Genomic DNA, 27,765 nt, shown 5'->3' on the forward strand with positions numbered 1-27,765 from the left:
GCTCATAGCTACCAACAGCTGCAACAGCCAGGGCTGTGCCAGGCCAAAGCCAGCAGCTCCAAACTGATCTCCCCCATGGGTGGGTGGCAGGGACCCAGGGACCTGGGCCACCTTCTCTTAACTCCACAAGTCCTCAAATAAACACGGTAGAGTGGGTCATTTCTGAACGTGTTGCAGAGCTACAGAGAAAAAAGAATTAGCCTGGGACTTGAGATTCTCCGCTCAGGTCATGGCCAGGGGAGCGAAGAAGCCAAATCAGCCACCTGCTCCCGGTCTAACAAATGACCTGCACACCTGGTGACTTGAAGTACCAACAAGCATTTCTCTCCCACAGCTTCTGAGGGCGTGGATCCAGGGCTGGCTTTGCTGGGCGGCTCTGGCTCTAGGGCTCTCCTAAGCCTCCAGCTGAGATCCTGGCTGGGGCCGCAGTGGGCCGAAGGCTGGGCTGGGCCCAGAGCTACCTGAGAGGCCCAGGCACTCAGGGCAGGTCTCTTTTTCCTGGAGCTCTATCAGGTTTTGCTCCCTGCATTCTGGAGATTTATTTATTTATTTGAAAGAGTTACAGAGAGAGAGAGAGAGAGGTCTTCCATCTGCTGGCTCACTCCCCAATTGGCCGCAATGGCTGGAATGTGCTGATCCAAAGGGAGGAGCCAGGTGCTTCTCCTGGTCTCCCATGGGGTGCAGGGCCCAAGCACTTGGGCCATCCTCCACTGCACTCCTGGGCCACAGCAGAGAGCTGGCCTGGAAGAGGAGCAACTGGGACTAGAACCGGCGCCCACATGGGCTGCTGGCACTGCAGGCAGTGGCTTTACCAGCTACGCCACAGCGCAGGCCCCAGGTATTAAGTCTTGAGGTGGGCGTTTAGCCTAGTGGTTAGGATGCCTGCATCCTACAGCGGAGCTGAGAACCTGGGTTTGAGTCCCCGACCCCAGCTTCCTGCCAGTGCACACCCTGGGAGGCAGCAATGATGGCTCAAATCATCGGGTTCCTGCCACCCGCGTGGGCGACCTGGACTGAGTTCCCAGCTCCTGGCTTCAGGCCTGGCTGGTGTGGAGTGTGAGCCAGGAGACAGGAACGCCCTCTGCCTCTCAAATACACAAATGAAAAGCGGAACGTTTCTCTCCTCTGAGTTTCCTTCCTTGACGTGAAAGCATCCACGATGCTGATGAGTTCACTATGGAAGTCTCTCCCTGGAGTCTGCAGTGGAAGCCTGAATGGCAACCCGACGTGGCTCAAGGGCGGCCTTGGCTGTGGCTGTGGCCTAGCCGCAGGGGTGGGCTGTGCGGGGTTCCGGGGTCCCAGGTGCTCTCTGTGCGACTCAGGGGTGGGCTGTGCAGTGTTACGGGGTCCCAGGCGCACTCAGTGCGCCACAGGGGTGGGCTGTGCGGGGTTATGGGGTTCCAGGCATGCTCAGTGCGCCACAGGGGTGGGTCGGGCTAGGTCGCCGGGTCCCAGGTGCTCTCCATGTGCCGCAGGGGTGTGTTGTGCGGGGTCACTGGGTCCCAGGTGCGCTCCGTGCGCCGCTGGGATGGACTGTGGACTGCGCGGGGTCACGGGGTCCCAGGCGCACTCAGTGCGCCACAGGGGTGGACTGGGCGGGGTTACGGGGTTCCAGGCGTGCTCAGTGCGCCACAGGGGTGGGTCGGTCTAGGTCGCCGGGTCCCAGGTGCTCTCCATGTGCCGCAGGGGTGGGTTGTGAAGGGTCACGGGGTCCCAGGTACGCTCCGTGCGCCGGAGGGATGGACTGTGGACTGCGCGGGGTCACTGGGTTCCAGGCGCGCTCCATGTGCCGCAGGGGTGGGCTGTGCGGGGTCACGGGGTTCCAGGCGCGCTCCGTGCGCCGCAGGGGTGGGCTGTGCGGGGTCACGGGGTTCCAGGCGTGCTCCTTGTGCCGTAGGGGTGGGCTGTTCGGGATTTCGTGGTCCCAGACGCGCTCCGTGCGCCGCAGGGGTGGGCTGTGAGAGGTCACAGGGTCCCAGGCGCGCTCCGTGCGCCGCAGGGGTGGGCTGTGCGGGGTCACGGGGTTCCAGGCGCGCTCCGTGCGCCGCAGGGGTGGGCTGTGCGGGGTCACGGGGTCCCAGGCGCGCTCCCAAAACCACACTTCCTCTTCCCAGACCTCGGTGCCGGCGGTAGGGAAGCAGAGGGCGAAAGGGGAGGGACTTCCTCCCGCTCGCCTGCGCTGACGGACAGGCAGGAAGTCCGCACCTGCCCCTCCCTTCCTGGGAAACGCAGCCCATCAGCCATCCCAGAGCTGGGTCCGGGGGCGACCCCAGCGGGCCCTCCGGGTCCTGGTATTCGCGTCCAGTGTGGCCCCCTACACTGATCAACAGAACTGGGGGAAGCGATGAGGGGACCTCCCAATCTGGGTTACAGACGACAGCGGCGTTTCTGCTCGGATGCGCAGCTGCCCTGTGGTCTCACCTGGACGATGCTTGCCGCCGGCCAGCATCGGCTTGCTGACCGCGCGCCCCGGCAAGGGGCCCGGACCTGGATCCTCCAGCCGGAGTCGGACCCGCTGCGCACAGCAGCCCCGGGCAGTAACTCAGCACTCTGCAGAGACCCCAGACCCTACCCAAGCTGCTCCCAAATCTTTGATAAACATTCGGGCGATGAGAATTCAAGCTCAGGGATACCTTGTCATGCAACACCAGGGACACTCTCTCCGTGGGGTGGCGGCCCGTCCCTGCAGTCCCCCACCACCACCCAGTGGGCCCCTCGGCATCCACGTTTTGCCACCCCAGGGATTTCCCACACTTGTAGGACCAAGCCCTGCAGTAAATCCACTCTGAGCACATGGAGAATAAATGCAGCACAGCCACGCCGCCTCTGGACGTGAACCCTGGGCTGAGGTCAGGTGCTCTCGTGCCCTCCACGACCCCGGTCTGCCCCCCCGACTCCTTGGGGGGTGGCAAACAGCTTGGCACAGCTAAGTCAACGCTTGGGATGCCCACACATCGCTGATACGCACCCCGGGAGGCAGCAGGTGCCGGTCCCTGCCACCCACGTGAGAGACCCAGATAGAGTTCCTGGCTCCTGGCTTTTGTCTGGTTCAGCCCCAACCACTGCAGCTGAAGTAGGCAGGCATACAGGTTAAAATTGATCAGATTTGTGAACCGGAAGACCACGCCTTCGCCACGCCCCTGTGTGACCTCATTCCCCTACCTGGCCACACCTGGGTGCCCACGAGCCAATCAGGTTAATTAACCACTCCTCTTTGGAAGTGGGTTAAAAGCCGGGCTACGGGCCGGCGCCGCGGCTCACTAGGCTAATCCTCCGCCTAGCGGTGCCGGCACACCGGGTTCTAGCATTTCTAGGGAACTTGAAAAGGCCACATTTCAGTGTAAATTTAAGGGGGTCTTCTCCGATTTCACAGCCACCTGGGGAGTGAACCAGCCGATGGAAGACTTCTACCATTTTCACATAGATAAAAATCAAACCACTTCAAGAAAAGCAACCAAACGTACCACTCCTTTCTGGATCACTTCCCCGCCCCCTCCCCACCCCCATTCATGGCACCGCAGGACCCGCGTGGGGAGCACAGAATTTATTTCGCTGTTCCCAGCCTGGGTTTTGTTCTTGGACGGCATGGTTCCCGGATGGAAGCGAGCGTCCCCCGGGGGGGGGCCTGTCCGGAATGTTCTCCAGGCTCAAAGTGCACGGAGAAGGCTTCACAGTTTTAATACTTCCGAGACGCTCAACTGAGGCAAAGTGACAAAATGGCCCTCCCGCCGGAAAAAAAATAAACCCCCTAAGCCCCCGGCAGCTGCTGCTGCTGCAGCCGTTATGAAAAAATAATACAAACTCTTCTTAAAAAATAGATTACACAGAAAGAACCCAGAGGACAGGGCCGCGCGGGGAGAGGGGTAGGGGCCTCCGGGGGATGAACCTCAGGGGCGGGGCTGCTGGTGGACAAGCCCCGCCCCCAGGGCCTGGCCGCTCCCTCCCGCGCCCCCCACCTCCCTCCAGGGACCCCGCTTCACCCTGAGGCCTGGTACCTGCTTCCCACGAAAGTGGCTTTGATACAGAAACGAAAAAGGCCCAAAGCAGGAGGGGGTGGGGTGGGAGTGCTGCCTGGCCAGGGGGCGTTCCCGTTTCGCCCCCAGACCCCTCCCTGCTGCGGAGGAGGCCACCCACCGCGATACGCAGGCCTCTCCTCCCAGCCCAGCCTCGGAGGAGCTGGGTCGGGCGCAGAGCGCAGTTAGGCCAGGACGACCCCCGGCCCATGCAGGGAGAAGCTAGGGCGGCCCCACCAAGGCAGAGGTAAGGCGGGGCGGGGCGGGGGGCAGGCGGGCGTGAGGTCTGTGGCTGGCAGGGAGAAGGCAGGGCAGGGCCTGGCTCGGGGCAGAGGGGAGCTGCACACGGGGCCGCCTCCTCGGAGAGATCTGGGGTGGGCGTACTGCCTGGCGGCGGGGGCAGGGGCAGCTGGGTGTGCCGGGCTCAGTCAGGGACCTCGGGGTGGGCAGGCAGTCCGCTCTCGCCGCGCCGGTATGTTTCCCAGAATCCCCTGTCCAGCTGCTCCAGCTGCGCGCCCAGGGGCAGGTGGCCCGCCAAGTGCATGCGCAGGGTCTCCAGCCACTGTTCCAGCTTCGTGAAGGAGGGCCTGGGATGACAGACAGGGCGGCCGCTGGGGCGGGCTCTGCGGGGGGCGGCGCCAGGCCGAGGCCCCGCCCCCACCGCCACCCCCAGGCCTTACCTCTTCTCGGGGTCCAGGTCGCAGCAGCGCACAGTGATGGGGAAGAAGCTCGGGGGGCAGTTCGGGGGGCAGTAGCGGTCTAGGAAGCCTCGCACGTTGAGGCCGAAGTCCATGGTGCGGGGCAGGTAGTCGGGGTCCGCGTTCACGCGCCCGATGATCTGTGCGGCCAGGCGCGGTGGTTAGGCTACCGGGCTCCCGGCCCAGGAAGGGGGTCTGCAGGGGGTCCCCAGGAGCCTCCCCGGCTTGCAGCAGCCCGGGACCTACCTCACACAGGACGATCCCAAAGGAAAACACGTCTACTTTCTCGTCGTAGCTGCGGCCTGCAGGAGGGGACGGAGCGTCAGCCAGGGTGGCAGGCCAGGGCCCAGGGTGGCCAGGCCAGGGGAGGTGGGGACACGCCTCACGGGGCTCCGGGTGCAGGCTCCAAGTGGCACTCTGGGAGGTGGGGGGACTCTTGGTCTAGCTTGGCTGTGACCAGCTGCAGGTCTCCACGGAGGTCACGGACTCAGCGCTGGCCGTGAAACACAACTGGCTCCGGTCCCAGGAACCCTGCCACTGTCACCCTCCGGACAAAGGGGTCTTTGCAGATGGAAGGAGCTGTGATCAGCCCAGGGTGTGGGGGGGGGAGCTACTGCGGCACCACCTGCAAAGCTGGCATGCCATATACATCCACTTCCAATCCAGCTCTCCGCTAATGCACCTGCGAAAGCAGTGGAAGATGGCCTAAGGCCTTGGGCCCCTGCACCCCCGCGGGAGACCCGGAAGAAGCTCCTGGCTGTTGTGGCCATGTGGGGAGTGAACCAGCAGATGGAAGATCTCTCTCTGCCTCTCCCTCCTTGTAATTCTTTTTTTTTTTTTTTTTTTTTTTTAAGATTTATTTATTTATTTGAAAGAGTTACACAGAGAGAGGGAGAGGCAGAGAGAGAGGGGTCTTCCATCTGATGATTCACTCCCCAGTTGGCCATAACGGCCGGAGCTGTGCCGATCTGAAGCCAGGAGCCAGGAGCTTTCTCTGTGTCTCCCACATGGGTGCAGAGGCCCAAGAGTTTGGGTCACCTTCTACTGCTTTCCCAGGCCACAGCAGAGAGCTGGATCAGAAGTGGAGCAGCCGGGACTCGAACTGGCACCCACATGGGATGCCGGTGCTTCAGGCCAGGGCGTTAACCCACTGTGCCACAGTGCCGGCCCCTATAATTCTGCCTTTCAAATCAATAAATAAATCTTAAAAACAACAATAACAACAACAAAAAACAGTGTGGCCAGGCAGGGGAGGCCACGGCTGCCCCAGAAATTCAGTACAAGCCGGAGCTGGGAGAGGCAGGGGGCGGCGTCTCCCTGGAGCTTCTGGAAGGAGTGTGGTTTGGTCTGGCTGCTGGGAGCGAGGCTGCACTTCTGAACCCCGGGGCGACAGGGAAATTGGTTATGGAATCGCAGAGTGTGTGGCCTGTGCCACTGTGCCCAGGCCCCGCCCCCAGGGGAGGGGCCTCACCATTGATCATCTCGGGCGCCATCCAGTACGGGTTGCCCACCACGGTGTAGCGCTTCTTGCGGTCCGGCTTCTTGAGGCTGCGCAGGTCCTCGGCCTGATTCTTCTCATCCACCATGAGCCGTGCCAGCCCGAAGTCGGCCACCACCACGTTCTTGTTCTGGGGACAGGGCAGGCAGAGGCGCGCTGGGCCACAGCCCTGACACTGCCCGCCAAGCCTGCTTCCAGCTGCGATCTGACCTGGAGGCTGGCACAGGGTGGGGACCCCTTCGGGCCCTGGCCTGCTCGTGCTTCCTCCACCTTCCCAGGCCCGGCAGGGGGCACACCCACGGGCCACGGAGCCCTGGCACCTGCGAGCCGGGAGTGGGGGCACTGGAGCAGCCCCCGCTCGGATCCCTGGGACCTGTGAGCATGCCATCTTCCGTGGACACATGCAGAGGCCACTGAGGGTCTTGGCAGACAGGGGCCAGCCGGGATTAGCCCTGGCCAGAGGGAGCTGGAGGACCCACAGCCAGGGACCAGCCAGCGGCTGGAACTCCGCATGGAGACCCCGTCCTAGGTGTGGTGGGTCACGCATTTTACCTTTCTGCCAACCACCTGGTGACGTGGGTGCTATTTTTAATCCCCACGCGACAGAGAAGGCGACCCATGCCCAGAGAGGCTAAGGAAGCCACCCAAGGCTACCCAGCTGGTCAGGGGCAGGGCTGGGATCCCACGCCGGGCCTCTGCAGCGTGGGGTCTGAGGGCACCCCAGGGCCCCGCCCAGACCTCTCTGTACAGGATGAGGCACTGACTGCTGGCTCAGCCCAGCCAGACAGAACCCTGGGAGATGAGGCCAGGGGGCTGAACAAGTGCTCTGTGGGTCCTGGGGCTGACTCCAAGCCCCAGGGTGGGCTGCTGTTGCGTGGGCACCAGGAGGATGAGTGGGGGGGGGCCTAGCCAGGTGGGGGTTAGGAGCTGGCTCTTCTGCAAGGGAGGTCCGGAGCTGCTTGTGGCAGTGACACACGGGAACGCGGCCGGCCTGCTTTGGCCGCGGGGGCTGTCGGGCTGTGATCCCACGTGGCAGCTGGGTCAGGGGGTCCTGGGCCATCCTCTCCACACCGGGCAGTGCTTCTAAGAGGCCAATGTCCCTTGGGGACTGTGCGAGAGCCGGTCCTGCCCCACCCCTTCCAGAAGATGGGGGGGCGGGGCTCCAGGGCAGGCACTGGACACTCAGAGCCAGCGCTCTGGCTGTGAGGGATGGCTTTGGGGACTGGAGGGCTCATGGCTCCGGACTCTCAAGGGGTGGAGGTTGTGAGGGTCCGGGCTGGGCCTGCAGGGACTCCCTTCCGGGCAGTGTGCAGGCACCCACTGGGAGGCCTGGGAGACCCAGCCTCGCCCACCGCTCACTGCCTGCAGGCCACCACCCACAGCCTGCAGGCTCCCAGAGCTTTCTGACCGCCACCTGGACTCACCCCGTGCTGAGCTTCCTGTCTCAGGGCCTTTGCACGTGCTACTCCCTTCCCTTGCAACTCCCTGTACTGCCCTCCCCGCCACGCTGGGTCTCATGGCCCTGAACTGTGGTGAATAACAGTGTCCCCGCCCCCACTTCCCATCAGCAGTGAGCTCACTCAGAAAGGGGCCTTTGCCTATGGGGCCCCGGGGGTCCAGACGGCCGCGGGAACAACGGGGAGGCAGAGGCAGGAGCGGTGTGGGGGGTGCATTGCCAGCAGCCGGCACCGAGGTGAGCGACACGTGGGCCCAGAGCTGCCAGAAGGAACCAGCCTGGCCACCCCTTAGCTGTTGACCCGAGCTCTCATAGCTCCTCCTCCTGTGGTTGAAGCTGTCGGGTCCGCGGGACTTGAGGCCGGCAGCCCTGGGACCGAATCTGCCCCCTCCCAGGCTGGGTGAGGCGACTCCTGCCCCCTTGAGCACCACCTCTCAGACCCGGCTCTCTGCCTCCACCCCCCAGATCTGCCTCTTGCAGGAAGCCTGCCCTGACCACACCAGCCCACACACTACATCCTCCGCACACTCTGGCCCAGCCCAAGGCCACCTTGCCCTGGGCTGTGCTCTGTGAGGCTACGTTCCTGGGCCCTTACAGCCGACGTGTCTCTAGGCACCCTCCCCCGGGAACAACCCAGGGTGCTGACGGCCCTGAGGGTCACAGCCACAGTGTGAGTCCACCGCAGAACCAGGGCTTGAACCCAGGTCCACCCACCTTTGACCTTGAGCTGCTTCCCCATAGGCTCTCCCCAGGTTGCAGCTGCGGGGCCACCCAGGGGCCCCCGGGTCAGGGATGGCTCCTTGGCTCCTGCCGACGACCCCACCCCGGCCCGGCAGCGGCTCACCTCTCGGACCAGGCAGTTGTGCGAGTTGAGGTCCCGGTGGATGATATTCATGGAGTGCAGGTAGGCCTGGGAGGGAGAGGGCACAAAAGTCGGGGGGGGCAGCCACGCCGAGGGGCCCCTCCCCAGTGAGCTGTGGCCCTGTCCAAAGCTGCCTTGTGGGTTGCTTTGTTCGTTTTTAAAAAATTCACTCCAGAGGTGGAGAGACACAGAGCTTCCCCTCCCCCCTATCCACTGGTTCAATCCCTAGCTGGGCCGGGGCCGGGGCAGGGGCTGGGAGTTGAGAACTCCATCCAGGTCTCCCATGTGGGTGGCAGGGACCCAAGTGTGGCCTGCAGGGGTGCACATTAGCAGGAAGCTGGAGCCAGGGGGCGGAGCCAGGCGCTCACCCATCCTAACCATTAGGCTAATGCCTGCCCGCCCGTGGAAGCTCAGGACAGCACAGCCTTCGCGAGTGGGGCTGGGCCCCGGCCCACTCACCATCCCTGATGCGATGTCCTTGGCGAAGCTGACCCTCTGACTCCACGGGTACTGGCTGTCCTGGGGGTGCAGAGAGAATGGCCAGGACGGAGCCCGGGGAGCCCCCGTGGCCGGGAGTGGTGTGAGAGACAGGTGTAAGGGGCAGGTATCCCCACGCCCTCCTGTGCCCTTGGCCATCTGCCTCTAGGGGGCGAGTGTGAGCAGCTCCAGGCACCCTTGACCTCCAGTCAGGTTTCCTCGAGAGTCCCCAGCCAGCACTCCCCCCCCCCCAGTGTAAGACCCTCCCGTGGCCTTTGGCCTCTGTGGGGGGGGCACGGCACCTGCACCCCTAGGACACCCACACCTGGGGCCCTCAACTCCCTCATCTGCCAAGGGGCAGAACCCATGAAATCTCCTGGTGGCTTCCAGAGGGCATAATGCCGTCATAATGCCTAGGGCAAGGGCAAAGTCAAGGTGGTGCCAATGGCTGGTGTGACCTCCTGTCGTCTGAGGGACAAGGACAAGGGAGAGAGGTGTGCATGTGCTTAGGACAGACAACATCCCCCCCCCCCCCCAATATTTTTGATCCATAGTTGGCCGGATCCAAGTACTGGCTAGTACTTGTCCTCCACAAATCCACTGCCTTTCAAGTTTTGCAACGGGAACAGGCAGAGGGGAGGGCCTGGTGACGTCACTCCTGCAGAACAGGGCTCCGGGCACAAGCCATCCTTCTCTGATCCCCTCCCCTGGCAACGGGAGGGAACAAGGAGGAGCCGGCAGGAACAGGACCCCTCATGAGAAGCGACAACCCTTGGGAGCCCACAGGAGTCGAGGTCTCTCTGGGTCTCAGGGTGGGGCCAGGCCTTGTCCCACGGGATGAGTGACGGACGGCTCCGGCCAACCATTTGTTTTTCTGCGTGTAGATCTGCATGTTCAGCCAGACCCTCAAACTGACACATCTTACGGCCCGTGTTTGTTTTTTTTTTTTTTTTTTTTTTTTTTTTTTACAGGCAGAGTGGATAGTGAGAGAGAGAGACAGAGAGAAAGGTCTTCCTTTGCCGTTGGTTCACCCTCCAATGGCCGCCGCAGCCGGCGCGCTGCGGCCGGCGCACCGCGCTGATCCAATGGCAGGAGCCAGGAGCCAGGTGCTTTTCCTGGTCTCCCATGGGGTGCAGGGCCCAAGGACTTGGGCCATCCTCCACTGCACTCCCTGGCCACAGCAGAGAGCTGGCCTGGAAGAGGGGTAACCGGGACAGAATCCGGCGCCCCAACCGGGACTAGAACCTGGTGTGCCGGCGCCGCAAGGCGGAGGATTAGCCTAGTGAGCCGCGGCGCTGGCTACGGCCCGTGTTTAAACAGTGAAAATAATTTTGCTTTGCAGCAAATCAAGTAAAGGCCCCCGCGTGGGCTGTAACTGCCAAGGTGCCTGTCTCACCAGGTGTTCTGCCCACAGCAGGTGCAGCCAGCTCGGGCTTCTCCAGGTCAGGCCTGAGGCCCACTGGATGGCTAACCCCACACAGTCCGTGCGTCCCCTTGGCGACACTGCTGGCTTCTCTGTGGCCCAGGCTTCTCCCGGCTTGCAACGGAGTGGGCAGCTCCCCCGCCCGGCTCAGAGGCAGGGCCTCTGGGACCCCAGGGCAGAGCTCCAGAGACCCGGGCTGCCAGGGCACTCACCATGCTCTTGATGAGGGCCCGCAGGGTGCCGCCCTTGATGTACTCCGTGATGAAGTTGAGCCTCTTGTCCTTGTACAGCACCCCGATGAACTTGAGCACGTTGGGGTGCTCCAGGCAGCGCATAACCTTGACCTGACAGGGGACACACAGGCTGGGCCCAGCCGGGGTCTCCTCCTGCCTCCCGCATCCCAGCAGGGGCCACACCCAGTCCCAGAGACTGTGCCCCAGTGCCCCCGGTGCCCCGGTCCCTTGGCCCCCACCACCCCTGGCTGGGGCCGCCATACTCTTGGCCAGGGCTGCTCCCCTCCCCTCCCCCAGCAGGCGCAGGGCCCCCGGCCTGGCGCCACCGACCTCCTTGAGGAACGTCCTCTGGGTGTCCTCATCGAAGCGGATCAACTCCTTCATCACCATCACCTCGCCCGTCTCCCGGTGTGTCACCTGTGTGGGGGACAGTGCAGCGGTGGCACATCTCAGGGCAGGCGTGGGCTCTGGGGAGCCCCACCCCCACCCTGGGACTGCTGGGGAGATGAGAGGCGCTGTGGGGCTCTTCTGGGTGGGGAGCCCCCACCCCTGGACAGTCAAGGACACTGAGCCCAGCACGGCCCGAGGCCACCCAGCCGGCAGGGAAGGGGGCTGCGGGTGCTTGGGTTCAGTTCTCCTGGCTCTGCCCCCTGGAGTTGGGACAGCAGCTCAGCCAGGGACCAGGGACAGCTGGTGACACAGGCAGGTGATGCCAGGGCCAGGATGGCTCCTGTCCCGGCTTGGGGCGGGTAAGCACCTGGATATCAGCAGGCTCAGACCCTGGGGACAGGACTGCGGGGTCAGCCTCCCGTCCCCCTGCTGGGCTCCAGGAGGCCCCTGGAGCCCCGGCCCGGCTGCCCGCCCCGTACCTTGATGGCCTGGCCGAAGCAGCCTTTACCCAGCACCTCGCCGTGGATGAGGTCGGACGGCCGGAAGATGCGGTGCGGCCGGCAGACCGCACGCAGGGACTCCGAGCGGCCCAGGTCCCTGTGCTGGGAGGCAGGCGAGCCCAGTGAGCCGGCCCCCGGGGACCTGTCGATGCTGCAGCTCCTCCTGGGGAGACACGGAGTGCCCAGTGCCACGGGGTGGGGGTGGGGGGCAGGCTCCGCCCCTTCCTCCTGCCAGACCCTCTCCCTGCCCCAACCCTGTCTGGGAGGGGGTGGCACAGCTCTGCCCTCCAGGACAGTGTCGTGGCTGCTTGCTTGTCCCACCCTCGCGCCGGCCCCAGCCCTGCTCCACCCTCCTGTCTGAGGCCCACCACAGGGCTTGGTGCCCCTGGTGGAATGTTTGGCCTCGGCCTCCTGTGCCTGGTGGCCCTAGGTTGGACGCTGCCTCCCAATGCATGGGGACAGAGGCAGACACCTTGTCTGACATAGAAACGCCACACAGAGGCAGCCCTACATGGCGGCCTGCGCTCCAGGCAAACGCAGGCAGGAGGAGGGAGAGGGTCTCTAACCTCACTGTGTCTCAGGCTGTCACCCCAGAAGGCCCCACAGTTGGGGAGAGGTCAGGACTGCCCCTGGGTTCTTCCTCATGTCCCTCTGCCTCCTCCCCAGGTTCAACAAGCTGGGGGACCCTTGGCACACTGCTGCCTGAACCAGTGCACTGTCTCTGGCCTCGAGTGTCCCACCCCATGCCCCCTCCGCACAAGGAACCAGAGTGGTGTCTGTGAGACCTGTCACTTTGCTGCCACACCGCCGGTGGAGGGGCTGCCACGGACGGGACCCCGTCCCCAGCCACACCCTTCACCCTGACCCCGTCGCCGGCTGCTCCCTGAAGCCAGGACGTGGGTCCTCCCTGGACACCTCTGCAATTCTCTCAGCTTCCTGCTTCTCAGTACCTGTCCTCTCCCCCGTCCCTGGCATCCCCGGGGAGGCCATGACCAGGTCCCACGGCCCTAAGGCCCAGCACCGCGGCTGTGCCTGGAGACACCGAGACACAGGTTCACTTACAGCACGGGTTTCTGCCGGGGGGAGCTGCCCGCCTCCCCGCCGGGAGTGTGTGCAGCTGGGGAGCCCAAGGGGCTGGGCTCAGGCCCCAGCCCGTGGCCCAGCGAGTCGTGGGGGTCATGTTCGAGCGTCAGCTGAAGCAGGCGGCTGGTTTCCTGGATCAACAGGTCAATCTGGGGAGAGCAGGAGCGGGGACAGGTGAGACCTGGGCGGGGGGGGGACGACCACCCCCAACCCGGCCCCTGCCCCGGGCCCCCTACCTCATCCAGGGGCACATTCCGGATGGGAGTGCCATTGATCTCCAGGATCCGGTCTCCCACGTGGATGGAGTTCTTCACATCTGGGCTCATGCAGCCTGGGTCCAGTCTGCAGGCAGAGAGCAGTGATCACACCCATGTCCGCCCTGATCCCCTGGAGCCCCGACAGGAAACCAAAGCCAGGCGGACCAGATGGGGCCAGGTGGCAACTCTCCAGGTCTCTGGTGGGATGAACTCTGCAATCAATTACTGATGTCTGCCGTGGGCGAGAACAGGAGGCAGCTGGCTTGCCGGAAGGCACTTGTCACTCTGTGCAGGAGGTTCAGCTGCTCCCATTCAACACAAGGTCACTTCCACCAGGGAGGACAGACCAATCCTTCTAACTGCCTGCCATGCTCCGGGCGGAGACTGGCCCAGGACAAGGCTGCACTGGCAGGCGGGCAGGGGTGCGGTTGGGGGTGGGTTGCAACTTGCCCAGAGCCCCAGCTACAGGGTGCAGCTGGCGACGGTGCCCTGGGGTACATGATGCTAAGCTAGCTCACAGACTGGCCCGTGTGCCACCCTCACTTGCTGCTTTTCTGTCTCGGGCGTGAATTATCTGGTTTTCATTCTGTCTCAAGGAAGCCTTTGCAGGAATGTCCTGGGGTTGGGGGGAGAGTGTGGGAGCTTTAAGAGAAACAGATGCGTGGAAACTTCCCTAGGCAGAGTCTTCTCACCGGGGGGCGGGAGGGGGGGAGCCCATGGGGACAGCAGGAAGCGTGGGGCCAGATCTCGGTGGGTTCACAGCCACCGTGCAGTCGCGGATCACCGGCAAGGAATGCTAAGGTTGCCTGGCTGTCGGGGCCCAGGGCATCTGCAGACCAGATGGGGGCCGGCACTGTGGCATAGCAGGTAAAGCCACCGCCTGCAGTGCCAGCATCCCACATGGGCGCCGGTTCGAGTCCCAGCTGCTCCTCTTCTGATCCAGCTCTCTGCTATGGCCTGTGAAGATGGACCAGGTCTTTGGGCCCCTGCACCCATGTTGAAGATCTGGAAGAAGCTCCTGGCTCCTGGCTTCGGATCAGCCGAAGCCATCTGGGGAGTGAACTAGCAGATGGAAGACCTCTCTCTCTGCCTTTCAAATAAATAATTTTTTTTTAAAAGCTCACAGATGGCTTACTGATTACAAAGGGTTGAAAATCCTTTAGGGTTGAGAAAAATGAACCAAGGAACTGAGGCTACCCTCCCCGATGGAGGGCGCGCTGATGTCACGCGGCTCCTGGCAAGACAGCCCCTACATGCGCAGGATCGGGCTAAGAGGCAGCGGCTCAGTCTACCGCCAGCGGACACGGAGGAAGGCCGCGGACAGACGTCCAGCTTCACCACTGACCCGGATACTCAAGGTCACGGAGGGCAAAGCTGAGCAACCGCTGGAGACCCAGAGAGGCTGCGGAGCTGCAGAGGCGCTGAGGACGAAGCACAAGGCTGGAGCTGCCTGGATGGGGACCGGGGACCCTGCCACGGAGGGAGAGGACAGCCGCAACCGGCAAAGCCTAAACGCGGAGTGGCAGCTCCATAACAGTATCCATGCCAGGTCTCCTAAATGTGAAGTTACGTAAGAGCATGCCCTGGACTTTAGCAGACCATCTACAGCATTTGCAGGGTGTGTGTATGTGTGCGGGGTATTCGTATCTGTCTACACAGTCACCCGCTACCCAAGGACACTGCTGTCAGTGACAGGCTGTGTGTGACAGTGGTCCCGGAAGATAACCCCCCAGGACACATGCGCACCGTCTTAGCAGGCCAGTCGGCTCTGTGACCTGAATGCTGATGACGTCACCTGAAGACACGCTTCGATCCACCATGCCTGATCCTGTCTGGTGGGAGACCCCCATCCCCATGCCCAGACAGGGCAGTTTCTTTCTTTTTTAAAGATTTATTTGTTTTACTTGAAGGCAGAGTTACAGAGTGGCAGAGGCAGAAAGAGAGGGAGGGAGGTCTTCCATCCACTGGTTCACTCCCCAGATGGCCACAACGGCCGGAGCTGGGCTGATCCAAAGCCAGGAGCCAGGAGAAGCTTCCTGGTCACCCATGCGGTGCAGGGGCCCAAAGACCTGGGCCATGTTCCCAGGCCATAGCGGAGAGCTGGATCAGAAGAGCAGCAGCTGGGGCTCGAACTGGTGCCCATATGGGATGCTGGCACTGCAGGTGGTGGCTTTACCTGCTATGCTACAGCGCCGGCCCCAATGGCAAAGTTTAAACTTCGTGAACCCAGGCTGGAGTTGCACAGGTCATCAGCGCATGTACCATTTTAGCCCAATTCTCTATCAAGTTCAAGACGAAATGTTGGAAACCAGACTATAGGAGGCCTTTGGCGGCCACGGCTTCCCTTGGAGGCAGCCTTAGGCATCCACCCTGCTAAGGCCGCCAGGGCCGAGGGTCCTAATGCCCTAATGGATGGAACCTTCCTGGATGAAGACTCAAAGGGGTCCACCACGTCCAGTGTGCCTTTGGGCTCCTGACAGACAACCGCTGGACCACCAGATGTGGCCCCACTGCGGTGGGCAGCCCCCCGCAGCTCCTCCTTGCCTCGGCTGGGCTCTCCTGCAGGAGCCCTGCACGGGGGTGGGGGGGTGGGGGGGTGGGGGGGGGTGGCTTCCTGTCTGCGCACGCGCAAGGCGGCTGTGGCAGATAGAGCGTCCAGCCCACTGTCCCACCTTCCGTCTGACTTCTCGCCAGGGCCCAGGTGTGCTGCCTGGTTACCTGGCAGGCGTGTGAGAAACCTCGGCTCGATGCAGCGCCCATGAGTCAGGGCATTTGCATCTGGGGGTGCCAGTGAAGGCGCAGGACAAAGGTAGGTTTCCGCATCTCGCGCTATCCAGGCGGAGCCCGGTCCACGGAGGGCACAGGAGCTGCTTGGTCGGTCACACGGAGCGCTTGCGACCTGGCCAGCTCTCGTCTCCACCCCTGCCGGCACCTCGGGTCTCCTACACGCATTAGAATCCTCGTCAGAACCGCCTGCCTCTTCCACCCTCATCCTTGAAGGGTGTTCTCATAGAGAATTCTGGGTGAAATACATTTGATTGGTGCGCTGACAACAGCACCTCCGGGGCCCGCGCGCTGGCACAGCCGGTTAAGTTGCTGCCTGCCACACCGGCATCCCATGTGAGTGCCGGTTCAAATCCCCGCTGCTCCACTTCCAGCCCAGCTCCCTGCTGATGTGCCTGGGAAGGCAGCAGAGGATGGCCCAAGTGCTTGGGCCCCTGCACCCACGTGGGAGACCCGGATGAAACTCTTGAGCTCCTGGCTTCCACCTGGCCATTGTGGGCATTTGGGGAGTGAACCAGCAGACGGAAGATCTCTTTCTCACTTGTTCTCGCTCTCTCTCTCCCTAGCTCTGCCTTTCAAATAAATAAATAAATAAATAAATCCTTTTTTTTTTTTTTTAAAGAAGAAATTAGCATCTGATTTCTGGCTCCCACTGTTTGAGAATTCACCAGTCAATCTTTGAAGGCAGTTTCTTCCCCTATGGTTGCTTTGAAAGTCTTTTGTTTTGCCGTGAGTGGAGTCCTTGATGGCTCTGCCTCTGTCTGAGACCCGCAGGGTCAGCCAGCCTGCCTCCCAGGGCTGCCTCTCTCTGGGTCCCCCTCGGTCCTCCCCCCGGGACTGCAGGCTTGTGAGGGCCAGGAGCCCTCCCTCCGGCCCCCGCGTGTCCGTGTCTGAACCTCTCCCACAGCTTGCACCTTGCTGTCCGCTTGGCTTCTCGCAGGCTGTCCCCGGCACCCCTCTTACCATGATGTTTCTGTTTCTTGTTATTCGACAGACTTCGTTGACGGGGTTCTAGTCGCTTCTTTTCTTTCCCAAACCTTGTTTGTCCTTTATTTGTTTTAAGGCTAATTTTTTAGGAGACTCCCAGCACCTGGAGGTTTTGCAGGTCTCGCTTGGCCTTCTCCCCTCCATCACGGGGCCTGTCTGCCCCCCCCCCCCCCCCGCCCAGGGACTACTGACTACACCACTGCTCATCTGCCCGGGGCCTCTCATTGAAGCAAACGCAGTGGAGCCCACAGGTGGGCTCTCCCCAGGGTGCCCTGCCAAACGTCTCTGAGTTTGCCTGAGGTTTTCTGAGGCACCAGGCAGATGGCTGTGGCTTGGAGACCCGAGTGGATTTGATTCCTCCCCGGCTCCTCCATCTGGGTTCCCATCAGCCCAACTTTGTAGGGTCTGCCTCTCATCCACCCTGCTCCCGAGGCCCCCTGGCTTCCCGGGGGCCCACCAGGCTCAGCCCGGAAGCAAAGCCCAGGCTGCCCCAATCTGGCTTAGCCCTGGGCTTCCTCCTTCCTGACCTGTGTACTCGCTGCCCCTCGCACCGCACCTGGTTTTATCTGGCGTTTGATGGTTTTTCATAGGCAGGACCTCCCACACCAGGGACCTGGTATCTCCGTTACTGGAGCTGGCCCTGCCACCCCCCGGGGGTCTCGCCACCTGCCATGGCCACCCGCCAGCCACTCACCCCTGGACGCGCACGGTGTGGGAGTGCTCCGTGCCGCAGCCCGGTGGGCCGAGAGGGGGGTCGATGGACACCGAGAGGCCACGTTTGCCATGCGCCGAGGCCGGGATGGACACAAGCGTGACCGTATGGGGCAGGTGGGAGCCGGGGGAGTCGGGCAGGATGTGTTCAATGACGGGGGTCACCACGTTCTGGTAGTAGCAGTGCCCGCTGCAAGAGCCGGTGACAGGGAAACAGTGTCAGGACAGTGTCAGCAGCTCCTCCCCGCCCCCCCACGCCTCCCCGGGGGACTCAGCCGATGGGCGGGGCTGAGAGCAGCTCCTCCCCTCCCTGCCCCCCCTCCCCTGGGGGACTTAGCTGATGGGCGGGGCTGAGAGCAGCTCCTCCCCTCTCCTCCCCCCTCCTCCCCTGGGGGACTTAGCTGATGGGCAGGGCTGAGAGCAGCTCCCCCTCCCCCAACTTCTCCCCAGAGGGACTTAGCTGATGGGCAGCCCCCCCCCACTCCTCCCCTGGGGGACTTAGTTGATGGGCGGGGCTGAGAGCAGCTCCCCCCTTCCTCCTATGGGGACTTAGCTGATGGGCGGGGCTGAGAGTAGGAAGTGAGCACCCCCCCCACCCCGCTCTGGGGTCAGTCCAGTCTCTGGGATGATGTCCAGTCAGGGAGGAAGTTCTAAGTGCTGAGTAGGGGAGGCTCTCCCGGGTCCTGGGGGAGGGATGTCCTCGAAGCAGGAAGCAGGAAGCAGAAGCACCTAGATTATGCGCGAGCCCTGCCCCCTGCCGCTGTTTGCTGAGATGACTCAGGTGGGGGCAGGATGACTCAGGTGGGGGCGGCCGCCAACAGGACAGCCACATGCTGTCAGTCACCCACCCTCGCACCCAGGAAGGGCACCAGAGGCTGGAGGCGACTCGGGTGGCCAATGATTCGATCGCTGCTGACTACACAGCAACACCACAGTGAAAACTCTGCCTGCCCAGGGCGCTGTGGAGGGAGGGGCCGGACCCCAGCCCCAGCACAGCGCCTTCCCGACTTCCGCGAGTCACTCAGCGAAACCTGACAAGGTTGTCGGGGACTGGCTGCCGGGCAGCGCCAGTGGCCTGGGGACCCCGGACACGCGGCAGGTGTCTGGCCTGAGGATGGCTTTGTTGGGGACCGTCCTTAATGGGTCCATGCTGGCTTTGGTGGGCGATACCAGCCAATGCATGCGCCAGAAAGCCGGGCGAGGGCTGCGGCGGCCTCCATGGGACCCCGAGCTCATTTCTACAGTGTGGGGAGAGGGTGGCACGCACGCTTGCCCCTCCAACCTCACCCCGTGGGAAGGGCAGGGGCCCCGGGGGCGGGCCCCGGGAGGGCAGCTTGCGACATTCACCAGTACAGCTTGGAGTGCTCCACCAGCGTGTAGGTGTCCCCGTCGCCGATGAAGGTCCCACACGTCCGACAGATGAAGCACTCGGGGTGATACTTCAGCTCCCCGGCCACCTGGGAGAGGCACGGCCCCATCAGCAGCCGCTTCGGCCTGCACGGAGCTGGTGCCATGGACAGGGATGGGGGAGGCCAGCCATAGACAGCACGGGGTGGGGTGGGGGGGTGGGAGGGGCTCCCAGGGGCAAGGGGGAGAGGCTGGGCAGCCACACCCTTGAGCGCCCTTGCACAGGCACACAAGCGCCCGAAAGCACCGGAGGGGCTGTGGGCGGGGCTGCGGGCAGGGCGGGGCCTCACCATGACCAGCCCCTTGGTGATGTGCTCGGAGCACCCGTGGCAGGATTCGCCGTAGCGGGCCCAGTAGTCTTTCTTGCAGAACAGCTGCCCATCCTTCTCGTAGTACTGGTGCGAAAGGGAGGCACTGCATTCACAGCACCTGCGTGGAGAGGGCGTGGCTGAAATGTGGGCCCGCCCCCCCCACACATCTGGGCCTGGCCACAGTCCAGAGGCACCTGGGCAAGATTGAGGTAAAGGTACGCTCTCTGGGCAGGAGCAGCCTGTGCTGGGAGCACGGGGCTTGGCCAGTGGAGGCAGGGATGGAGTCGTGGCCGCTCAGCAGGGGGCCTTCGTGCAGTGCACGACCCGCACAACTCCCCACCGTGCTTCTGCACTCGGAGGGTCTGGCCCACTGGCTAGCTCCACAGGTGAGGGGTGGTTCTCATCTCAGCCCCGTCTCTTGCTTGCCATGCAAGGCAAATGTCCCAGAGAGGGCAGGCACCGAGCTCCTGGTCACCAGTCAGCAGAGGGAGGGGCGGAAGCTGGGAGCCCAGGATGCAGGGGGTGGGGTGGGGTGGAGCAAACGGCAGGCTTCCCTCCCCCGTCCCCTGTCCCCCCCCCCAGACACAGGTGGGCATCCGCTCAATATGAACCCGCCAGGATCACGGTCAAGAACCCAGGCCCCAGCTGGGCACCCCGCTTTCCTTCCAAGAGAGGTAGCATCAGGTCCAAGGTCAGGGGACCCCTGCCCCTGGGGTCCTACCAGAAGGCCCGGCAGAGGTGGGAGGGCTGAAGTGACCTCTGGCCTCTAGGTGGTACACAGGAGCTGCACCTGCCTGCCTGGCTTCTCCCCCAAGCAGACCCCGCCGTAGGGTGGGGTCCAGCAGTTCAGCTGGGTGGGGGCGGTCGGCAAATGCCAATATGGGGGAGGGGAATCCTGTGAGCTCGCAGGGGCATGTGCCTCACGGGGTTCTGGACTGTCTGGGCCACAGCAAGGCCATGCAGAGAACAGCCCAGATCTGCTGCGGGTCACATGGTGACAGGAGCACTGGGCTTGATGGGCAGCAGTGCGGGAGGGAGGGAGGGAGGGAGGGAGACAGGAGGATGGGGACCTGGGGAGCCTGCCCCCCACCCCACCCCCACGACTGCAGCTTGCTCCAGGCCTGGGGGTTAATATAGTGGACCTGGGGGGTGGGCAGTGGGGGGTGGAGGGCAGCAGCGAGACAGTGGGTGGGACACTGTCCCTTTAAGAGGATCCACTCAGTTCCCCCATTGTCTGGGAGCCCTGAGGGGCGGGGCTGGGGCTGGAGTGGGAGGGGGAAGCAGCTTCGGAAGCCTGTGGGTGGGGGGTGGTCCAGCAAGGGGGCCTGCAGAGCCTCCCCGCCCCCTTCATGGAGTGGGTGGAGTGGGCGCATCAGGGCCAGGACAGGGCTGTGACGTCAGGGCCACAGCCCAGGGCAGGGGGCGGGCACCTCCGGGTAGGGGAGGAGTCAGGGCGGGGAGGTCCCCGGGGGCACTAACTTAACCCCAGAGGGCCTCCCCTAGGTCCCGTCCTCTTGGCCACCATGGAGGCTCCAGGTGGTCACACCAGGGGCCCAAGGGTCCCCCCTCTCTGGCGGATGGGGGGTTCGGGGGGGGGGCAGCCGCCTCCCTCCCTCCCGGCTGAAGATGCTCTTTACCCGCCCAGAAACTCCTCCCCCGCTCCCAGAAAACACTCATCACTCGCTGTGACTCACCAGAGGGCTGGGGGGGCAGCGGTGAGCTCTCCCCGGCCCCACGCGTCCCTGCCTTGAAGCCCCCGCTCCCCGCCCCTTTGCAGCCACCACCACCAGCCTGCATCTGCCCCTGCCCACAGGCTAGGCAGCCACCAAGCTGGGCCCTGGAGAGACCCCAGCCAGGGCCGGGCCTGCTCCATGCTGCTCCGGCCCTGGCACCCCCAGAGTGGCTGCAGGAGCCAGGGACCTCTGCGGATGGGAGGCACCCATCAGCCCTCCTAAGGAGTGGCCCCTGTCCTCACAAAGGGTGCCAAGAGGGGTGTGGCCAGGTGGAGGAACTCCTAGGGAAAGGTGTTGCCTGGACCCCTGTACAGACTCCTGGGGGCGAGGTGGGCGGGAGGGGGGAGGTTAACAGCAGCAGCATCCAATCACAGGCTGGAACCCAGTCCTCTCAGGGTGCCCTCTGCACAGGGCCCAACCCCTGGTCTCCAGGGAAGAAGCAAGTGGGGCAGCCAGGCTCCCGGGGCAGCTGCACCGGCAGGGCCGGAAGCCCCGGCAGCTCCCCCTATAGCTGGCCACTGTGAACACAGTTTCAGTTCTGCCTCCCAGCCAGAGCCCAGGTGGGTCTGCCCCTCGCTGGGCCTCCAGCCCCAGGCCTCGCTCAGGGTGGGTAGGGGAGCCCAGCCTCATGCCCGGGGCAGGCTTTCCACTTACTTAGGCCTTCGGAGGCCATGTCTTCTCCGCAAGGCTGAAGCCAGCAGCATCCTCCCAGGCCCACGGCAGCGCAGGGTGGCCTGACGGGTGCTTCCCTGTCCTGCTCAAGGGGCTCGGGATTGGAGGCTGCAGAGGGTGGGGCCAGTGTGGCCACACCACTGGGGAGGAGAACCCCGCAGTGTGGGTGCGAGAGGCCTTGGTCTGAGCCTGCAACAGGAAGCAGCTAGGGCTCTAGTACTCTGCTAGGGCTTCAGTAGTCATGGGGACAGAGGGATCTGACCCGGGCAGGGAGGTGGGGAGGGAGGGAGGGATCCAGGCTCTGACCCGGGCAGGGAGGTGGGGAGGGAGGGATCCAGGCTCTGACTGGGCAGGGAGGTGAGGAGGGAGGGATCCAGACTCTGACCCGGGCAGGGAGGTGAGGAGGGAGGGATCCAGGCTCTGTCTGGGCGGGGAGGTGGGGAGGGAGGGATCCAGGCTCTGACCTGGGCAGGGAGGTGGGGAGGGAGGGATCCAGGCTCTGACCCCAGCACCAGGCCCTCGGTCGTGTACACCTCCAGAAAGGCTCCTCGCATTCTGCCCTGACAGAGGCACCATGGGCCAGGGCCTTTCTGGGGACAGGGACAGGGCCAAGTTCAAAAGCAGCTGCCTCTTCCTCCGCAGCCCCTTGGGGAATGCAGTCTGACTTCCCAGGGACAGCTTGTCCTCCTTGCTGGCTCCGAGCCGGCCAGCTGCACGTTCAGCCCTCCTTACTCACCAGGGCCGGCCCACCCAGCCTTGGGGGAGCTGCTAGGCCGAGTGGCAGCCTGGCACCCTCTGGGCCTGCCCATAATCTTTCGGGAGGTGGGGCCCCCTCCCTGCACCTGCCCTGCTCAGTGCTCCTGAGTCCAGTCCCTCCCCACAGGCCAGGTGTCAGGAGATGCCTTCCACAGCCCGCTGAGCCCTCTGTTCTCTGGCCAGGCTCCCTCCAGACACCCACCTACCTGGCCCGGCTGACGGCTCTAGCCCACGGGCAGCCTCGCTGTGCCGAGCACCCTCTCGCCCCAGGGCCTTTGCATGTGCTCACCCTCTGGAGCCTTTGCTTCCTTCCGCTCTGTGCTTAAGGCGCTCAGTGGCCCCTGGCCCTGCATCTGCTGACTGCCTGGCCAGTCTGCTACAAGGCCAGGGCCCTGTGTAGCCAGGGGCTGAGCTTAGTCCTCACTCTACTCCTCACTCCCAGGGAGACTGGGCAGACCCTTGTGTGTAAAATCCCCTGTGTGTGCGGGGGGGGGCTGGTATTTGGCAGGTGCCCCCGGATGGCCTGTGAGTGACTGACCCAGGGACCTATGAGGCTCCACCTGAACAGTCCCCGGAGCACAGGGGCCTATGCAGGCCTCGTCAGCTCCCTCCTGCCCAAGCACCCGCAGGGGGCCAGGAACCAAGGCCTCAGCGATACAACACGGGCTGGGCTGAGCCCGGCCTTAGAGCCCAGGGCCAGTTGCTGGCCCCCTGCCATGGCGCTGCGATGCTTCCAGAGGGAAACTGGACAGGGCCCGGAGCTCTGAGGGGCCGGCCCCGCTGCCGGCACCTCCTGCCCGGGCAAGCAGCGCCCTTCCACTCCGAGCGGCTTTGCTGACTGTTGTGGAGGGAACATTGGCTTCACCCAGCTTCTGGGGGTTGGTGGGCCGGGAACACGGCGCAAGCCGCAGTCTGGGGAGATGACCAGGCCAGGGCAGCCCAAGCGTGCCTTCTCCCTGTGTCCCCCGCCATCTGGGGCCTCACCCAAGGCAGGTGGCTCCCATGGCTGTACTCCCAGCCTGCACCCCTGTCGCCTACACCCCTTCTCCCTCCCCACCCTAGCCCAGGGCCCTCTAAGTTCTTCCCTGGGTTTCTCTCACACAGCTGCTGTCCGAGTGCCAGTTCCGAGGGTGCGTTCTCTCCCCACTTCCTCCCTGCATGGGGTCCTTCCCCCCCACCCAGCAGCCAGCACTGCCACCATGGCTCCCTCCCACCCTGCCTCCCCCAGAGCCAACAGCCCAGCCCATCAGCCTGTACCCCTCACCCTGCAGCTGCTGCAACCTCCAGCCACCCCCACCCCCAAACCCCACCCAGTGCCTGGCATCTCTGGGCCTGCATTTTCCCTGCAAATGCAGTGCCTCAGGCCGTTATGGCGAGCGCTGAGTGACCAAACAGTCAGAGGGCTCGGCAAATGGCAGCTATCACTACCAAGACAGGCTGTGGGTGTTCCACCTGGCGCCGTGGCAGAGCGGGTTAATCTGCAGCTGCCTGTGATGCCGGCACCCCATGCGGGTGCCAGTTCGAATGCCAGCTGCTCTACTTTAAAAAAAAAAAAATTTGAGAGGCAGAGTGACAGAAAGAGGGAGAGACAGAGAGAGAGGTCTTCCATCTGCTGGTTCACTCCCCAGATGGCAGCAACGCTGTAGGCTGTAGCGGGGCCAGGAGCCAGGAGCTTCTTCTGGGTCTCCTATGCGAGTGTAGGGGCCCGAGGGCTTGGGCCATCTTCCACTGCTTTCCCAGGCCATAGCGGAGAGCTGGGTCGGAAGTGGAGCAACCGGGACTCGAACTGGTGCCCATATGGGATGCCGGCACTGCAGGCGGCGGCTCTACCCACTACACCACAGCACTGACTCCTGCTCCATTTCTTTCCTTTTTTTTTTTTTTTTTTGACAGGCAGAGTGGACAGTGAGAGAGAGAGACAGAGAGAAAGGTCTTCCTTTGCCGTTGGTTCACCCTCCAATGGCCGGCGCACCGCGCTGATCCGATGGCAGGAGCCAGGAGCTAGGTGCTTTTCCTGGTCTCCCATGGGGTGCAGGGCCCAAGCACCTGGGCCATCCTCCACTGCACTCCCTGGCCACAGCAGAGAGCTGGCCTGGAAGAGGGGCAACCGGGACAGAATCCGGCGCCCCAACCGGGACTAGAACCCAGTGTGCCGGCGCCGCTAGGCGGAGGATTAGCCTAGTGAGCCGCGGCGCCGGCCCCCTGCTCCATTTCTGATTCAGCTCCCTGCTAATGTGCTTGGGAGAGCAGTGGGAGATGGCCCAAGTGCTTGGGCCCCTGCACCCACGTGAGACACTCGAATAGAGTTCCTGGCTCTCGACTTCGGCCTGCTCCTTGTGGCCATCTGGGGAGTAAACTAGCGGATGGATGAAAAAGAACTTTCCTCTCCCCCTTCTCTGTCTGTAAATCTTCTAGATAAATACAATACATCCTTTAAAGAAAATGAGTGAACGGATCTTCCTGGCTCCAGGACCCACTGCAGCCGCGCAATGCTGCGACCCGGGGTGGGGGGAATGACCTAAGTCTAAGCGCTCTGCACCGGCTACACAGAGGTCAGGGGTGGGACTTCCCACTCACAGCCTCGCGGTGTCCCGGATTTCACAGATTTCAGACGCACCATCTGCCCTTGCCCAAATCCCAGGCACCCTCAGCCGCCATCCTAGGTCACACCTTGGGACCTCAGGATCCCTGGACCATGGCGCCCGGCCCCTCCCCGCCCAGCCACACCAGGGGGGCTGGCACTCTTCAGCAGCCAGAGGTTCTCATCATTCAGGGCCCTTTTAGGGCAACCCTAACGCTGCCTCCTCCTGCCCACACCCTCGGGCTCCCAGGAAGGTCTCCCTTCTGAGCACCCGAGGCAGAAGCCCAGGGTGCACGCCGCCTGCCTCTGGGGGCCTCATGGGGCCCCCACCTGGGCATCTCACCCGCTGGCTGAAATCCAACCCGCCTCATCCGTAGGTCTGGAATAAGGTCCTGGGTGTCAGTACAGGGACGCTGGTGGACAGGGAGCCATCAGCTGCACCTTCCTCCTTCATGGCCCGCTCCCTGCCCCACCCCCACCCCTCCTGCTGCTACCCGGAAGTCCTTCCCACTCAGGAAATCTCGAAGGCCTTGGACCCCTCAGCCTACCCAGAGCTTTCCCCACACCTGGCATCCATCTCAGGAGGGCCCCCCCCCGGGGTGGGGGATGGGGCTGCAGAGTCGCCAGGGGCTCTACCCCTATCGGCAGCCACGGCCCCAGCCCACTCCCCTCCTGCCCATGGGTGTGTGCAGGCTGGGGCTGGCCTCCCCGGGCTGTCAGCCTGGGGCCCACTGGCAGTGGCTTGGTTCCTCTCCCCTGGGAGCATGAGCACCCAGAGGTGGAGGCACGGGGCCTTCCAGCCCCCTGCCCCGCCTAAGTGCCAGCAGGCCGGGGTCCCCCAGCCATGCATTCAGGCGACGGCAGAGTGGAAATGTAAAAAATTGCTCTCTAAATGACAGGGCAAACAACGCCTTCCCCAGCGTTTCCCGGGCCTGGGGTGTCTGAAGTCACTCAGAGGCGACTTAGCGTGCACAGGACCGCACAGGTCACAGGCTGATTCCTGGCCCCTCTGGCAGGCCTGGCTCCGGGCCACACGGTCCCTGGGGCCGCCCGACCCCTTGCCCAGCCCGGCCTACCTGAAGCAGTCCGAATGCCAGTCCGCGCTCAGGGCCTGGAGGTACTGGTCGTCACAGATGCTCTGGCCGCAGCTCGCACACACGGGCAGCTCGCTTCCTGCACGGGCGGAGAGGGGATCAGGATGTGCGCTGAGACATGGGAGAGCCCGCGTGCACCTGTGCAGATCCTTGTAGACTTGTGCACGCTTGCCCAGCTCCGGGGTGAGACGAGCGGTGAAAACAGCGCACCGGGGCTGAGTCCGGCAGAGACACTGGCACCCTTACCCAGGGTCTCCGGCCCAGCCCCCTGCAAGAGCACCCTTCAACTCGGGGTGAGGCAAGGTGAACGGGGAGAAAAGTCAGCAGTGGCATTTAGATACGGCAGCGCTGAGCCTCTTGTCACAGCTCCCCCCCACCAATCCTTCCCTGCCTACCCAGGGAGAAGGGCTGAGAAGAACCCCGTGAAGGCAGGGACTGGACAGGGCAGTGCTGGTCCTACCCAGATCTCGGCTCTGCCTGGCTGGCCACCAGGCATGCTTAGTCATCCCCAGGACCTGGCACCTCTGGAGCTGGTGGGCCCTGGAAGATGTCCCAGGCCTGACACCCCTCCCCCCATTTACAGATGGGGAGCTGGAGCCCCGGGGTGGGGGTAGGGGGTGCACCTTGCCAGGTGGCACACACAGGCTCCAAGGCCACGGCCTGGCCCCCTGTGAGCACCCAAGCAGCAGGGGCTAGGGTGTGGGGGAAGAGGGGAGCCCGGGGGAGGGCTGGCAGAGCCAGGATCTGCCTTGGGAGCAGGTGCACCCGGGGTGATGGTACAAGGAGAGAAACTCGGGGATGGAGACGCCAGGCCCTGTCCACGTGGACGCCTGCCAGGGAGGTGGGGGGCGGGCTTTGAACCCTAACCACTATGCAGCCAGAGGCCTTGGTCCTCAATGAGGGGGAGGGATTTAAGGGCGGCTAGGTCGCCAGCCATCCTCCCAGCCAAGACTGTGGCCCGCATGGGGCTTGGCGCAGTCGGAGGGAGACGGGTTGGGGGTCCCACAGAGTGGGCCTTTCTGGTCCTCAGGGCATGTCTCGGCTTTCTGCCCGTCAGCCCCCCACCCCGACTCTACAGCAGGGAAACTAAGGCCCAGGGGGTCAGTTTCGGGCTCAAGGTCATGGAGGTGGCCAGGCGCGGGGGCAGCCACTCTAGACCCAGGGAGCGGCTTCCCCCCGCCGCTCTTTCTTCCCAGGCAGGGCCGAAGAGCGGCTCAGCGGTGGCCCCAGGGCGAGGCCCCGGGGGACAGAGCAGAGGCCGGTGCCGGGCCTGGGCCTCCTCGGTGGGGGGTGACCAGCGGTCGGGGCGGGGGAAGAGGTAAGGGAGCAGGGACCCTCAGCCGTCTGGAGCGCAGCCCACCCAGCCCACTGAGGGGAAAGCAGGCGGGACGGCGGCAGGGAGGGGCCTGAGGGCTGCGCCGGGACGAGCTCATCCCCCTGGAGACAGGGGCGCGGCCTCCCGGCAGCCCCGGCCCTGCGCCCCGCGCCCCCCGCCCCCCGCCCACGCGCCCCGCAGCACCCGCGCCCGCGCCCCGCGGCCCGCGCACCTTCCTCTCCCATACGTTCTTCCCTCCAGGTGCAACAAAGTAGCGTCAACCTCATGCACTCGGCGGGGGGCGGGGCCCGGCGGGGCCGGGGCAGGGGGCGGCCGGGCCCGCGAGCTCGCCCACCCGCCGCCGGCCCGGGGAGGCGGAGGCGGGGAGCGCGGGCCGGGCCGGAGGCTCGGGGCTCGCGGCGCCGCCGCGCCGCCTCTCGGACACCGGTTGGGACACCGGCCCCGCGCCGCGGCGGCCCGGGGAGCGCGCGGAGGGGCGGGCCGAGGCGGGGCCTCCGAGCTGC

The 27,765-nt window shown here is 64.1% G+C and overlaps 1 protein-coding gene across 4 annotated transcripts; it reads right to left on the minus strand.

The window, feature by feature from the left end:
• Nucleotides 1–3,529: 3,529 nt before the first annotated feature.
• LIMK1 (LIM domain kinase 1) lies at nt 3,530–27,722 on the minus strand. 4 transcript variants are annotated; one of them, XM_070064522.1, is made up of 16 exons: nt 27,474–27,722; nt 25,909–26,005; nt 19,070–19,208; nt 18,720–18,829; nt 17,356–17,562; nt 12,870–12,975; nt 12,613–12,782; nt 11,530–11,713; nt 10,991–11,077; nt 10,640–10,771; nt 8,987–9,046; nt 8,510–8,575; nt 6,183–6,339; nt 4,958–5,013; nt 4,694–4,851; nt 3,530–4,600 (listed from the first exon to the last, which is right to left on the minus strand). In XM_070064522.1, the coding sequence occupies exons 1-16, from the start codon at nt 27,526–27,528 to the stop codon at nt 4,438–4,440; spliced, it is 1,947 nt and encodes a 648-aa protein (XP_069920623.1). In that variant the 5' UTR covers nt 27,529–27,722; the 3' UTR covers nt 3,530–4,437. The 4 variants fall into 4 exon arrangements, with proteins under 4 accessions (XP_069920623.1, XP_069920622.1, XP_008247308.3 ...); XM_070064521.1 differs by lacking the exon at nt 27,474–27,722 and adding an exon at nt 27,296–27,406; XM_008249086.4 differs by lacking the exon at nt 27,474–27,722 and adding an exon at nt 26,387–26,540.
• Nucleotides 27,723–27,765: the final 43 nt, after the last annotated feature.

The sequence above is a fragment of the Oryctolagus cuniculus genome, chromosome 19 (genome assembly GCF_964237555.1).
Source record: "Oryctolagus cuniculus chromosome 19, mOryCun1.1, whole genome shotgun sequence".
NCBI classification, from domain to species: Eukaryota; Metazoa; Chordata; class Mammalia; order Lagomorpha; family Leporidae; genus Oryctolagus; species Oryctolagus cuniculus.